Here is a 15,196-nt window from a genome sequence, read left to right on the forward strand (position 1 = left end):
ACCTTTTCCCCCCTGACGTAGTTAAGGGTTGGGCTCAGTGTCCCAAGGTGGATCCTCCAGTCTCTAGACTGGCGGCTAGATCCGTAGTATCAGTGGCAGATGGTTCATCGCTCAAGGATGCCACTGACAGGCAAATAGAGCTCCTGATGAAATCCATCTATGAAGCCACAGGCGCGTCTTTTGCTCCGGCCTTTGCAGCCGTGTGGGCACTCCAAGCTATCTCAGCTTGTCTGTCTGAGATTAATGCAGTCACACGTACCTCTGCTCCGCAAGTTGTGTCTTTGACTTCTCAGGCATCGGCCTTTTCGTCCTACGCCATGAACGCTGTCCTGGACTCAGCGAGCCGTACAGCAGTAGCGTCCGCCAATTCGGTGGCAGTCCGCAGGGCCATGTGGCTACGCGAATGGAAGGCAGACTCTGCTTCCAAGAAGTTCTTAACCGGTTTGCCATTTTCTGGCGACCGTTTGTTTGGCGAGCAATTGGATGAAATTATTAAACAATCCAAGGGAAAGGACTCGTCCTTACCCCAGTCCAAACCACACAGACCTCAGCAACGAAAAATTCAATCGAGGTTTCGGTCCTTTCGGCCCTCAGCCAGGTCCCAATCCTCCACGTCCAACAGGTCAGAGAAGGGCCAGAGAAACTCTTCTGCATGGCGGTCTAAGTCACGTCCTCCAAAGACCGCCGGAGGAACCGCCTCCAAGGCGGCTTCCTCATGACTTTCGGCCTCCCCAAACCGCATCCTCGGTCGGTGGCAGGCTCTCCCGCTTTTGCGACGCCTGGTGGCCACATGTCCAAGACCGATGGGTGAGAGACATTCTATCGCACGGTTACAGGATAGAGCTCAGCTCTCGTCCTCCGACTCGTTTCTTCAGAACATCTCCGCCCCCCGAGCGAGCCGATGCACTTTTTCAGGCGGTGAACACTCTGAAGGCAGAAGGAGTTGTGATTCCCGTTCCCCTTCAAGAACGTGGTCGCGGTTTTTACTCCAACTTGTTCGTGGTGCCAAAAAAGGACGGATCATTCCGCCCCGTTCTGGACCTCAAACTGCTCAACAGACACGTGAGAACCAGACGGTTCCGGATGGAATCTCTCCGTTCTGTCATCGCCTCGATGTCCCAAGGAGACTTCCTAGCCTCAATCGACATCAGGGATGCTTATCTCCATGTGCCGATTGCACCAGAGCATCAACGCTTCCTGTGTTTCGCCATCGGGGACGAACACCTTTAGTTTGTGGCACTGCCTTTCGGCCTGGCGACAGCCCCACGGGTCTTCACCAAGGTCATGGCATCCGTGGTGGCGGTCCTACACTCTCAGGGCCACTCGGTGATCCCTTACTTAGACGATCTCCTAGTCAAGGCACCCTCCCGGGTGGCATGTCAACACAGCCTGACCATTGCTCTGGAGACTCTCCAGAGGTTCGGGTGGATCATCAATTTCCCAAAGTCAAAATTGACACCGACCCAATCACTGACTTACCTCGGGATGGAGTTTCATACTCTCTCAGCGATAGTGAAGCTTCCGCTGGACAAACAGCGTTCGCTGCAGACAGGGGTGCACTCTCTCCTTCGGACCCAGTCACACCCCTTGAGGCGCCTCATGCACTTCCTAGGGAAGATGGTGGCAGCAATGGAGGCAGTTCCCTTTGCGCAGTTTCATCTGCGTCCACTTCAATGGGACATTCTCCGCAAATGGGACAGGAGGTCGACGTCCCTAGACAGGAACGTCTCTTTCACTGGCAGCCAAAACCTCTCTTCAGTGGTGGCTTCTTCCCACTTCCTTGTCGAAGGGAAAATCATTCCTGCCCCCGTCCTGGGTTGTGGTCACGACGGACGCGAGTCTGTCAGGGTGGGGAGCGGTCTTCCTCCACCACAGGGCTCAGGGAACCTGGAACAGAGTCCTCCCTTCAGATCAATGTTCTGGAGATAAGGGCAGTGTATCTAGCCCTAAAGGCGTTCCATCAGTGGCTGGAGGGCAGACAGATCCGCATACAGTCGAACAACGCCACGGCGGTCGCGTACATCAACCACCAGGGCGGCACACGCAGTCGTCAGGCCTTCCAAGAAGTTCGGCGGATTCTGCTGTGGGCGGAAGCCACAGCCTCCACCATCTCCGCAGTTCACATCCCGGGCGTAGAAAACTGGGAAGCAGACTTTCTCAGTCGCCAGGGCATGGACGCAGGGGAATGGTCTCTTCACCCGGACGTGTTTCAAGAGATCTGTTGCCGCTGGGGAACGCCGGACGTCAACCTCATGGCGTCTCGACACAACAACAAAGTCCCGGCATTCATGGCACGGTCTCAAGATCACAGAGCTCTGGCGGCGGACGCATTAGTTCAGGATTGGTCGCAGTTTCGACTGCCTTATGTATTTCCTCCTCTGGCACTGCTGCCCAGAGTGTTGCGCAAGATCAGGTCCGACTGCCGCCGCGCCATCCTCGTCGCTCCAGACTGGCCGCGGAGGTCGTGGTACCCGGATCTGTGGCACCTCACGGTGGGTCAACCGTGGGCACTCCCAGACCGACCAGACTTGCTGTCTCAAGGGCCTTTTTTCCATCTGAATTCTGCGGCCCTCAACCTGACTGTGTGGCCATTGAGTCCTGGCTCCTAGCGTCTTCAGGGTTATCTCAGGATGTCATTGCCACCATGAGACAGGCCAGGAAACCAACGTCCGCCAAGATCTATCACAGGGCTTGGAGGATCTTCTTATCCTGGTGCTCTGATCGGGGTTTTACCCCCTGGCCGTTTGCCTTACCCACTTTCCTTTCTTTCCTTCAATCCAGAATGGACAAGGGTTTGTCTCTCGGCTCTCTCAAGGGACAAGTATCGGCGCTTTCCGTGTTTTTTCAAAAGCGTCTAGCCAGGCTTCCGCAGGTCCGTACGTTCCTGCAGGGAGTTTGCCACATAGTCCCACCTTACAAGCGTCCGCTGGAACCCTGGGATCTTAACAGGGTGCTAACGGCTCTTCAGAAACCACCTTTCGAGCCGATGCGGGATGTCTCTCTATCACGCCTTTCGCAGAAGGTGGCCTTCCTAGTGGCAGTCACATCACTTCGGAGAGTGTCTGAGCTAGCAGCGCTGTCATGCAAAGCCCCCTTCCTGATGTTTCACCAGGATAAGGTGGTTCTGCGTCCGGTCCCGGAATTTCTCCCTAAGGTTGTATCCCCTTTTCATCTCAATTAGGATATCTCCTTACCTTCCTTTTGCCCTCATCCAGTTCACCAATGTGAAAAGGATTTGCACTTGTTAGATCTCGTGAGAGCACTCCGGCTCTACATTTCTCGCACGGCGCCCCTGCGCCGTTCGGATGCACTATGTGTCCTTGTCGCTGGCCAGCGTAAGGGGTCGCAGGCTTCCAAGTCAACCTTGGCTCGGTGGATCAAGGAACCGATTCTTGAAGCCTACCGTTCTTCTGGGCTTCCGATTCCTTCAGGGCTGAAGGCCCATTCTACCAGAGCCGTGGGTGCATCCTGGGCATTGCGGCACCAGGCTACGGCTCAGCAGGTGTGTCAGGCGGCTACCTGGTCGAGTCTGCACACTTTCACGAAACACTATCAGGTGCATGCCTATGCTTTGGCAGATGCCAGCCTAGGTAGGCGAGTCCTTCAGGCGGCGGTCGCCCACCTGTAAGAGGGGGCCGTTTTTCGGCTCTTTTTATCGAGGTATTCTTTTACCCACCCAGGGACTGCTTTTGGACGTCCCAATTGTCTGGGTCTCCCAATGGAGCGACAAAAAAGAAGGGAATTTTGTTTACTTACCGTAAATTCCTTTTCTTCTAGCTCCTATTGGGAGACCCAGCACCCGCCCCTGTTCCCTTCGGGCTGTTGTTCTTTTGTGTACACATGTTGTTCATGTTGAATTGTTCTTTTGGTTCATGGTTTCAGTTCTCCGAACATCCTTCGGATTGAATTTACCTTAGACCAATTTATAAGTTTCCTCCTTCCTGCTTTTGCACCAAAACTGAGGAGCCCGTGATGCACGGGAGGGTGTATAGGCAGAGGGGAGGGGTTACACTTTTGAGTGTAATACTTTGTGTGGCCTCCGGAGGCAGAAGCTATACACCCAATTGTCTGGGTCTCCCAATAGGAGCTAGAAGAAAAGGAATTTACGGTAAGTAAACAAAATTCCCTTCTTTAGCGGTCGGTAAGCTGCACCGGTCACTCGGTGTTGGTCCCCTTTGGGTGCCGGTATAGATACGTGTATATATATATATATATATATATATATATATATATATATATATATATATATATATATATATATATATATATATATATATATATACTTATTTCTGTTCGGCCGGGCTGTATACCCTTTTTTCTATATACCCTCAGTGATCACGCTCCTAGGACACAACAGCATGTCGGCCACAAGGAGCAAGGGCACTAAAGCACAGGGTTTTTTTGCGACATGTACCTCTTGTAGGGCCATGCTACCTGCGGGTTCCACCTACCCTCACTGTGAGCAATGCTCGACCCCTGTTACGCTTGCTCAGCCGGAGCCTCGGTCACTAGTGGGCCCCTCGGCTCAGGCAGACCCCCCTGCTTCCACTGTACAGGTGGCAGCGACAGAGTTTGCAGTTTTTGCTGAAAAGCTCTGAGTCACTCTCACAGTCCATGGCTCAGTCTATGGACAAATGGTCTGCCAAGTTGCTGGAAGCCCTGCAGTCCAGACCGGTCCTTACACAGGCCCCTGACCCTGATAGATCGGCGCCTCCAGGTCCCTCTCGGTACACCCCGGCCGGGGTGGACCCTAGGTCTCACGTGGAGGACTCCTCCACGGACCACAGTCCCAGACCAGCTAAGCGGGCTCGCTTGGAATCTTCCCCGACTTCCTCACGCTGCTCGGGTTCCCAACTTGAGGACTCTCTGGAGGACGAGGCGGAGGTTGCAGCTCAGGGCTCGGACCCTGATGTTGCTCTCAATCTTGATACACCTGAAGGGGACGCCTTAGTAAATGACCTTATCTCGTCCATCAATCAGGTGTTGGATCTATCTCCCCCGCCTCCACCTATAGAGGAGTCTGCCTCTCAGCAGGAGAAACACCAGTTTAGGTTTCCCAAACGTACACGGAGTGCATTTTTTGATCACTCTAACTTCAGGGATGCCGTCCAGAAGCCCAGAGCGGTTCCGGACAAGCGCTTTACTAAGCGCCTTACTGATACACGTTACCCCTTCCCCGCTGACGTAGTTAAGGGTTGGGCTCAATGTCCTAAGGTGGATCCCCCAGTCTCCAGATTGGCGGCTAGATCTGTAGTTTCGGTTGCAGATGGCTCATCACTAAAAGATGCCACTGACAGGCAGATAGAACTCCTGGTGAAATCCATCTATGAGGCCACGGGAGCATCTTTTGCCCCGGCTTTTGCAGCCGTGTGGGCACTCCAAGCTATCTCAGCTTGTCTGGCTGAGATTAATGCTGTCACACGTACGTCTGCCCCGCTGGTTGCATCTTTAACCTCTCAGGCGTCGGCGTTTTCTTCCTACGCCATGAACGCAGTCCTAGACTCTGCTGGCCGTACAGCGGTGGCATCCGCTAATTCGGTTGCAGTCCGCAGGGCCATGTGGCTGCGTGAATGGAAGGCAGACTCGGCTTCCAAGAGGTTCTTAACCGGTTTGCCGTTTTCCGGCGAGAGATTGTTTGGCGAACGTTTGGATGAGATTATTAAGGAATCCAAGGGAAAGGACTCCTCCTTCCCCCAGTCCAAACCTAAGAGACCTCAGCAACGAAAAATTCAATCGAGGTTTCGGTCCTTTCGTCCCTCCGCCAAGCCACAGTCCTCTTCGTCCAATAGACAGGACAAAGGCCAGAGGAACTCCTATGCGTGGCGGTCTAAGTCACGCCCCCAAAAGACCGCCGGAGGCACTGCTTCCAAGGCGGCCTCCTCATGACTCACGGCATCCCCGAACCGCATCCTCGGTCGGTGGCAGGCTCTCCCGCTTTCGCGACGCCTGGTGGCCACATGTTCAAGACCGATGGGTGAGAGACATCCTGTCTCACGGTTACAGGATAGAGTTCAGCTCTCGTCCTCCGACTCGTTTCTTCAGAACCTCCCCGCCTCCCGCGCGAGCAGACGCACTTTTTCAAGCAGTGGACGCTCTGAAAAAAGGAGTCGTGACCCCCGTTCCCACTCAGGAACAGGGTCGCGGTTTTTACTCCAACTTATTTGTGGTGCCAAAGAAAGACGGATCATTCCGTCCCGTTCTGGACCTCAAATTGCTCAACAAACACGTGAGCACCAGACGATTCCGGATGGAATCTCTCCGCTCGGTCATCGCCTCGATGTCACAAGGAGACTTCCTCGCATCGATCGACATCAAAGATGCCTATCTCCATGTGCCGATCGCACCAGAACATCAACGCTTTTTGCGTTTCGCCATCGGGGACGAACACCTTCAGTTCGTGGCATTGCCCTTCGGCCTGGCGACAGCCCCTCGGGTTTTCACCAAAGTCATGGCATCCGTTGTGGCGGTCCTGCATTCTCAGGGCCACTCGGTGATCCCCTACTTAGACGATCTCCTAGTCAGGGCACCTTCTCGGGCGGCGTGTCAACACAGCCTTTCCGTCGCTCTGGAGACCCTCCAGCAGTTCAGGTGGCTCATCAACTTCCCAAAATCCAAGTTGACACCGACCCAATCTCTGACCTATCTAGGGATGGAGTTTCATACACAGTCAGCAGTAGTCAAGCTACCACTAGACAAACAGCTGTCACTGCAGGCAGGGGTGCAGTCTCTGATTCAGACTCAGTCGCACCCCTTGAGACGCCTCATGCACTTCCTGGGGAAGATGGTGGCAGCGATGGAAGCAGTGCCCTTCGCGCAATTCCATCTGCGCCCGCTCCAGTGGGACATTCTCCACAAATGGGACAGGAGGTCGAGCTCTCTCGACAGGAACGTCTCTCTTTCCCTTGCAACAAAGACGTCTCTTCAGTGGTGGCTTCTTCCCTCTTCTCTATCACAGGGAAAATCCTTCCTGCCCCCAACCTGGGCTGTGGTCACCACGGACGCGAGCCTGTCAGGGTGGGGAGCGGTGTTTCTCCATCACAGGGCTCAGGGAACCTGGACTCCGATAGAGTCTTCCCTTCAGATCAATGTCCTGGAGATAAGGGCAGTGTATCGGGCCCTATTGGCTTTCCAGCAGTTGCTGGAGGGCAGGCAGATCCGTATCCAGTCGGACAACGCCACTGCCGTCGCATACATCAACCACCAAGGCGGCACGCGGAGTCGTCAAGCCTTCCAGGAAGTCCAGCGAATTCTGCAGTGGGTGGAAGCCACAGCATCCACCATCTCCGCAGTTCACATACCAGGCGTAGAAAACTGGGAAGCAGATTTTCTCAGTCGTCAGGGCATGGATGCGGGGGAATGGTCCCTGCACCCAGAAGTGTTTCGAGAGATCTGTCGCCGCTGGGGAACGCCGGACGTCGATCTCATGGCGTCACGGCACAACAACAAGGTCCCGGCCTTCATGGCACGATCTCAAGATCACAGAGCTCTGGCGGCGGACGCATTAGTTCAGGATTGGTCGCAGTTTCAACTGCCTTATGTATTTCCTCCTCTGGCAATGCTGCCCAGAGTACTACGCAAGATCAGGTCCGACTGTCGTCGCGCCATTCTCGTCGCTCCAGACTGGCCGAGGCGGTCATGGTACCCGGATCTGTGGCATCTCACGGTGGGTCAGCCGTGGGCGCTGCCAGACCGCCCAGACTTGCTGTCGCAAGGGCCGTTTTTCCATCTGAATTCTACGGCCCTCAACCTGACTGTGTGGCCATTGAGTCCTGGCTCCTAGCGTCTTCAGGGTTGTCTCAGGATGTCATTGCCACTATGAGACAGGCCAGGAAACCGACGTCCGCCAAGATCTATCACAGGACTTGGCGGATTTTCTTGTCCTGGTGTTCTGATAAAGGTTTTACTCCCTGGCCTTTTGCCTTACCCACTTTTCTTTCCTTCCTTCAATCCGGAATGGATAAGGGGTTGTCACTTAGTTCTCTCAAAGGGCAAGTATCGGCACTCTCAATATTCTTTCAAAAGCGCCTGGCCAAGCTTCCGCAGGTCCGCACTTTCCTGCAGGGAGTTTGCCACATAGTCCCACCTTACAGGCGTCCGCTGGAACCCTGGGACCTTAACAGGGTGTTAACGGCTCTTCAGAAACCGCCTTTTGAGCCGCTGCGGGATGTCTCCTTATCGCGTCTTTCGCAGAAAGTGGCATTTCTAGTAGCAGTTACTTTATTCCGTAGAGTGTCGGAGCTGGCAGCACTGTCATGCAAAGCCCCCTTCTTGGTTTTTCACCAGGATAAGGTGGTTCTCCGTCCTGTTCCGGAATTTCTCCCTAAGGTGGTATCGCCTTTTCATCTCAATCAGGATATCACCTTACCTTCATTTTGCCCTAATCCAATTCACCGCTTTGAAAAGGATTTGCACTCATTAGATCTAGTGAGAGCACTCCGTTTCTACGTGTCTCGCACAGCGCCCCTGCGCAATTCAGATGCGCTTTTTGTCCTTGTGGCTGGTCAGCGTAAGGGGTCGCAGGCTTCCAGGTCAACCTTGGCTCGGTGGATCAAGGAACCGATTCTTGAAGCTTACCGTTCTTCGGGGCTTCCGATTCCTTCGGGGCTGAAAGCCCATTCTACCAGAGCCGTGGGGGCGTCCTGGGCATTGCGGCACCAGGCAACGGCTCTACAGGTGTGTCAGGCAGCTACGTGGTCTAGTTTGCACACTTTCACAAAGCACTATCAAGTGCATGCCTATGCTTCGGCAGATGCCTGTCTAGGTAGGCAAGTCCTTCAGGCGGCGGTGGCCCACCTGTAAGAGGGAGTCGTGTCGGCTCTTGTTATCGAGGTATTCTTTTACCCACCCAGGGACTGCTTTTGGACGTCCCAATTGTCTGGGTCTCCCAATGGAGCGACAAAGAAGAAGGGAATTTTGTTTACTTACCGTAAATTCCTTTTCTTCTAGCTCCTATTGGGAGACCCAGCACCCGCCCCTGTTCCCTTCGGGCTAGTTGTTCTTTTGTGTACACATGTTGTTCATGTTGAATTGTTCTTTTGGTTCATGGTTTGCAGTTCTCCGAACATCCTTCGGATTGAATTTACCTTAAACCAATTTATAAGTTTCCTCCTTCCTGCTTTTGCACCAAAACTGAGGAGCCCGTGATGCACGGGAGGGTGTATAGGCAGAGGGGAGGGGTTACACTTTTGAGTGTAATACTTTGTGTGGCCTCCGGAGGCAGAAGCTATACACCCAATTGTCTGGGTGTCCCAATAGGAGCTAGAAGAAAAGGAATTTACGGTAAGTAAACAAAATTCCCTTCTTTCTTCCCGTATACTACAAATTACAACCTGTTCTCACATTGCCTAATAGCTCAGTGTGTTATTAGGTTGATTCCCAAGCGAAAGGTCACTGGATGGAAGCAAGGAGCAGCCATGAAGAAGATTTCCCAAGAAATAGAAAGTGTCATCCAGCTCATCGATAGCGGTCTCTTGGCCAAGAAAATTGCCAAACTGCATCATGTTAGGCCATGAGAGGTGTAAGACTAAGAAATGAAGTCCGTCTGTCCATTCAAAAGCCAAGAGCTGACGTCCAAAATATTGGACTCAAGAAGTTGCTCATGACAAGGTCTATCAGTTCTCGAGACACCCGGCAGTGGAGGCAGCTGGTAGGCTTCATAATAGTGTGATCACAGACATCCATGGAAGCATTGGGCGACGCACATTACACAAATCTGGAATGGTGAATGAGCCTCAACTTCAATATCCTCGTTAATAGCATCAACTCAAGATTGCAAAGAAGGATCAAAAGTGGAAGATTGGAAACGGGTGATTTGGCGCGATGAGATGAAAGTCAACAGACGGCTTTGATTGGGGCAAATGAGTTTGGAAGAAACAAGGTAAAAAGGGGCTAACAGATTGAGAAACTAAAGGCTGGATACTTGACCAGGATGGATGGTGGTCTCAATGCTGAGCTCTATGTGAGGATCCTACAAGACGAGTTACTTCATACACTTTAGCACTATGGGTATGCAAAGGACATAGTGTTCCAGCAGGACAACGACCCAAGCATATGGCGAGATTGGGGAAGGAATGGTTCAATGACAATGACGTAGAGGAGCTGGATTGTCCCCACAGTCCCCAGACCTCAACCCAATCCAACACTTGTGGGTAGAGCTGAAGAAATGGCTGTATACATCCCAAAGTGAGCGACCAGTGTACACCAACATTGGGAATGTAGAGAAGAGACCTGGGATCAGATTTCGGCCCAGACAAGCTTGAATCTGATGGAGAACATGCCCAGAAGGATTCAAGCAGTGTTGAAAGCATAAGGAGGATTTACAAAATACTAACAAAATGAAAAAATTGCTCTTTAGGAGCAAAACAGTAACCATGCAGTGACCTGAAAAGAATCTGCATAACTAATCGTATGCTAAATAGTTGTAAGCCAAAATTATGTATGAGATAGCCAAGATGATTATAAAATGAAGGTCGTCTCTCACGCTCAAAGATGTAGTGGATGGTGAGATATGGAGACTGAAAGTCAAAAGGCCAAAACATTGTTACCCTTTTGCGTGTGTGTGTGTGTGTGTGATATATATATATATATATATATAAACTATGCAGGCGGTCTCATGACTGCATGTATGTGATCGGAATACTTGCGGTCACATCCCACCTGGACTTTGCATTTTTATTCATTCTCCTCTTGGAATTGTGACACTGTGCACATCACACACTGTCATGAATCTGTAGTCAAAATCAGTGACTGCAGGCTTTTATTTCTTTGAATAGACAAACTTTCTGCAGCTAGACTGTAGATTGTGGGGAGGAGGGGGATGCAGCTGCAGTAATTACTCCCTGTATATGTTTGTGTAAGATCCATGCTATGATCAAAGATGCTAAGCAGCAGAGGGAAACATTTGATTGATTTTTACAAAATTTACTAGGAGTTGCTCACTAACTCAGTGAGGGGGAGGAGGGAGGTGTAGCTGCAGTAACTATCCCTCCTGTATGTGACATATGCAAAGAGGAAACAAGAGGCAGGCATCGAATTTGTTGAGGGAGCACATAGCTTTCACTAATAATTGGCCCAGACAAATCTAATAAATTGTTGACTGGGAGGAGGGGGATGCAGCTGCAGTAACTCCCTCTGTGTGTTTTTTGTTGAGAATGGAAAGGGGCAGCAGAATAAGAAGACATCGAATTAGTTCAGAGAACACCGACAACTCCTAGGACTTAACCATACACTTAGTAACTTGTAGGTGATGAGGAGGGAGATGCAGCTGCAGTAATTTCCATATGTGCCTTGTTCTATGAGAGGGAACATCCATGTGTTGCTGCCAAAACATCCAGATTCAGATAATGCAATTACCGGAATTTTATGAACTTGTTTGGTTTCGCCCAAGACCCATGATAATAGTGACAGTCATATTTTGGGTTGAGGTCTTCTATTTTATTAGTGCACTCAACATTGTATAAGGATTTTATCCTCCATTGTCTCAATAGCCGTCACAGACTCCAGAAACTGCCTCGGTTGCCACATCCCCCTTAAAGCTGCCAGTCCAGGACCAGACCCTCACCCCACCAGGGAAAGTCATCACCCTCGTCTCCCGCAACCCAGACTGCTTGAGGACACAGCCGGCCCAACTGCAGTCCACCTTCCCTCCTACGTTTAATACCTCAGGTAAGTGGTGGACCGGAGATTGGTGGGGGCCCTCCACGCTGCGCGGGCCCTCCACGCTGCGCGGGCCATCCATGCTGCGCGGGCCCTCCATGCTGCTGAAATTCGCTCCAGATATAAGCAATGGACGGCCAAATATAACCAATCAAAGCATTGTTGCCTCCCCCACCCCCCAAAATATGTCTTTTGGAAGAGTGACATCACAAAAATGCTTAATATTTTAAGACCTTGTAGTGCAGGAAGCCTCAGACATGGAGACCCACCTCACAGATCTCATATTACATGGATGTGTCTCCCTCGTTGTACAGGTTTCAGGAATCTCTCTCGTCCTCTTCTTTTCGGTGGTCCTTTGGGATCGGTGACCACCAGTGGTGATGGAGCAGTGTTTGCAGTCCCCACCATGCTGCCACCCAACAGCCGCCATGCCAAGATTTCCTCCCCCAATAAGGAGTCTGAAGCTGCAGGTCGCCAGCAATTGGATGCAATTAGTGTATGTATATTTACCTATCATTGTTATATATCGCCAGCATATTCCACAGCGATGTACACAGATTGTAATTGCATGATTATGGGGCAGATCTGGTTGGGTAAGTGGACAGCTGATCCTGGGGTACTGTACATGCTAGATGGTGGGGGTGGTGGTGGGGGAGACTAGTGGTTACTGTGCATGCTGCAGAAAGCACAGATCCAGTGGACAACAGAGGTGACTAGTATTTTTGAGGAGTTGTGAACGGTAAAGGATATAATGGCAATGTGTAATCTTGTAATGTATAATACTCGCTTATTGTGAATGGTTGATTCTGTATTGGACACGTAAATCATCAAGATCCGCTGCTGGCGGCTCCTGTGCAATTGACGTTTAAGATGTGCTTGTTGGGAGACCACGCCGGAGACTCTGCAAGCCATGGTGACAGGCCATGTAGGCTGCTCATAGTAGCACCAGCAACATGCGGCCTGGCATTGACGACTTGGTAAATGGCTCCTGGGACAGTTCACAGATATGTACGTGCCACTGGTTCCACCATCAAATCAATGGAACGCTGAGCTGTGCACCTGGGATGAAGACTACAGGAGCCTGGCTTTCATACATGGTCACCCAACCCCATAATCCCAGGACTAGGACCAGTGTGACGTTCCTTTGTGAAGCCCCCTTCATGGTGTTGGCTCCATGGTCTCCAGACCAGTTTCCAGCTATTGTTGCATCTAAGGCTAGGTTCACATTTCCGTCAATTTGTATCAGTCATAATCCGCGGCTCTGGTAAACAACGGAATCCGTTTGACGGATTCCGTTGTTTCCATAGACTTGTATGAGCGGTGGATTGTGACTGATGGCGCTGCGTTGCATCCTCCACCCGACTTATCAGTCGTGGAACGACTGACCGTCGGGCGGCAGGAACGCAGCATTTGATTCCGCTGTGCATGCTCTCTCTCGGCAGCTGAATGATTGGCTGATCACCCGGCGGCCGGCTGCTGTGAGCGATCGGCTGATCGCCTGGCTGCTGTGAGTGATCGGCTGATCGCCCGGCTGCAAAAGCGGTACTCATTGCTGAAGAGGACAGATCTCTGTTCCAGCCTCTGGACACCACGTGGGCAAGAAGAGAACGTCATGAGGGAACATCACACATGTCCTACTCCTGGCATAATATATGGTAGCCGGACTCCTCTAGTTTTTATTCCAGGTGCTCTAATATTTCTTTATCGTTCCTATGGGAGACCCAGACCATGGGTGTATAGCTTCTGCCTCTGGAGGACACACAAAGTACTACACTCAAACGTGTAGCTCCTCCCTCTTAGCATATACACCCCCTGCTAGCCAGTCCAATGCTTTGTGTTTCAGGAGGTCACACACACATGCATTCTCTGATTTTTTATTTTTGATTTTTGATTTTTTTCTCAAAGATTTGGAAGAAAAGCGGGTTCAGTCTGGACTCCCGGCATGTCCCTTCTCACCCCACTGTGTCGGCGGTGCTGTTAAGGTTGATTTTATAAGGCTGGAGCCTTCACATGCCGCGCTCCTTCGCCATCCCCTGGGGCTCTGGTTTGAAGTGGGAGCCAACACGGTTCTCACTGCTTTGCAGGAGACCGGTCTCCATCCACAGCCCTGTTCAGGATCCTGTCGGACGGAGCGCTCATCCCCCAGGGACCTGGCACCTGCGTCTCACAAGCTAAGTACATGAGACGTTATTACCACAGAAAGTGGTCTTTCCAGGGGTCCTTTATACTTTATTTTTTGGGGAGAGTGTGTTTTATGTTTGTGTTAACATTTCCGGCCGGTTCTCCAGTTTTCACTGGAGAACCGCGCCGATGGTGCCTGCACGCCGGCCGCATGTTTAAATCTAGGCCCCGGCTTCGCCTGAGGCCTAGTTTCGGTTTCCACTGCCTCTGCATGTCAGTCATGCAGAGGGACAGGGTGGCTCCGCCCAGCGGCTGTGCAGCACAGGGAAGGGACACTCCTCACTGAGGAAGGATTCCCTCCCCTGTCTACCTCATTTGCTGCTCTCAGAGTAGGCCCCGCCCCCTCTCCTCGCTCCGGTCGCCATTTTCTCAGCGTTCTCTGTGCCTGCATAGGCACAGAGATTCCACATTGTGACAAGTGGGGGCCTGGGCTGAGGGACTGGGGGGACAGAAATATCTGTTAAACGGTCTGGCAGCCACAACCTCCGGTTTGTGCAGCTGCTTATTTTATCTGTTATATACTCTGCTGGGGGCCGCTCTGGTCAGAGCCCCCACCTCTGCAGCATGTCTCACATCAGAGCAAGGCTGCAGGGCTGTGTTTATTTTGCACTGTATGAGACTCGTACGGCCTGTACCGAGCACATAGACACAGGAGACGCAGGGTCAGCCTGGAGGCTCATCAGTGGTCCCTCCAGCTGCTCCGGCTTCGGTGGCTGAACCCCCGGTTTGGGCAGAATCCGCTCTTTCCAGGGGATGACTGTCCCGGACTCTGCTGAGCATGCATTAGCCCCCTTCTCAGGGTGTTTCTGCTGCTACTCGCTCAGCAAAGCTCACGGAGGACTCTCCTTCTGGTCTCAGACCCCGTCCTCCTAAAATGGAGACGCAGGGTCCCCTGTCCTTCCCCTTTCCGCAGCTCTGATTCACGAGCTGACTCACTGGACGAGGAGGATGTCTCTACCAGGGGCTCGGACGCTACTTTATGTACCATTGATCTGTCCGAAGGTGACGCAGATGCTAATGATTGGATTGCGTCCATTATACTTGTACTGGACCCCCATCCACCTGTATCAGGGGAGCATTCCCCGCTGGCAGAGAAAGTGGTCTTTCTAAGGCATCAGTATACCTTAAACAGAACAGGGAGTGTGTTCCTTAACCTCTCTAGTTTTCAGCCCACTGTGTCCAGGCCCACAGCCTGTCCTGTCAGACCCCAAAGCAGAGTTCTGATGACTGTTTCTCCCTCCCACCAGAGGTGGTCAAGGAGTGAGCTAATTCGCCAAGGGTGGTCCATCCGGTGTCTAGACTTTCAGCCCGGATAGTTGTATCAGTGGCTGACGGCACCTCTATAAGGATCCCACTGTAC

At 52.0% G+C, this 15,196-nt stretch overlaps 1 protein-coding gene across 2 annotated transcripts in view; it reads left to right on the top strand.

Moving 5' to 3' along the window:
• Positions 1-15,196, top strand: part of CRAMP1 (cramped chromatin regulator 1) — a 102,082-nt gene that overhangs the window by 56,328 nt on the left and 30,558 nt on the right. For both annotated transcript variants that reach the window (XM_075318262.1, XM_075318261.1), the window contains exons 11-12: positions 11,487-11,664; positions 11,970-12,151. In XM_075318262.1, coding sequence (XP_075174377.1) covers positions 11,487-11,664; positions 11,970-12,151 — 360 coding nt within the window. The remainder of the gene's footprint in view (positions 1-11,486; positions 11,665-11,969; positions 12,152-15,196) is intronic.

This window comes from Anomaloglossus baeobatrachus, chromosome 7 (genome assembly GCF_048569485.1).
Source record: "Anomaloglossus baeobatrachus isolate aAnoBae1 chromosome 7, aAnoBae1.hap1, whole genome shotgun sequence".
Classification (NCBI taxonomy): domain Eukaryota; kingdom Metazoa; phylum Chordata; class Amphibia; order Anura; family Aromobatidae; genus Anomaloglossus; species Anomaloglossus baeobatrachus.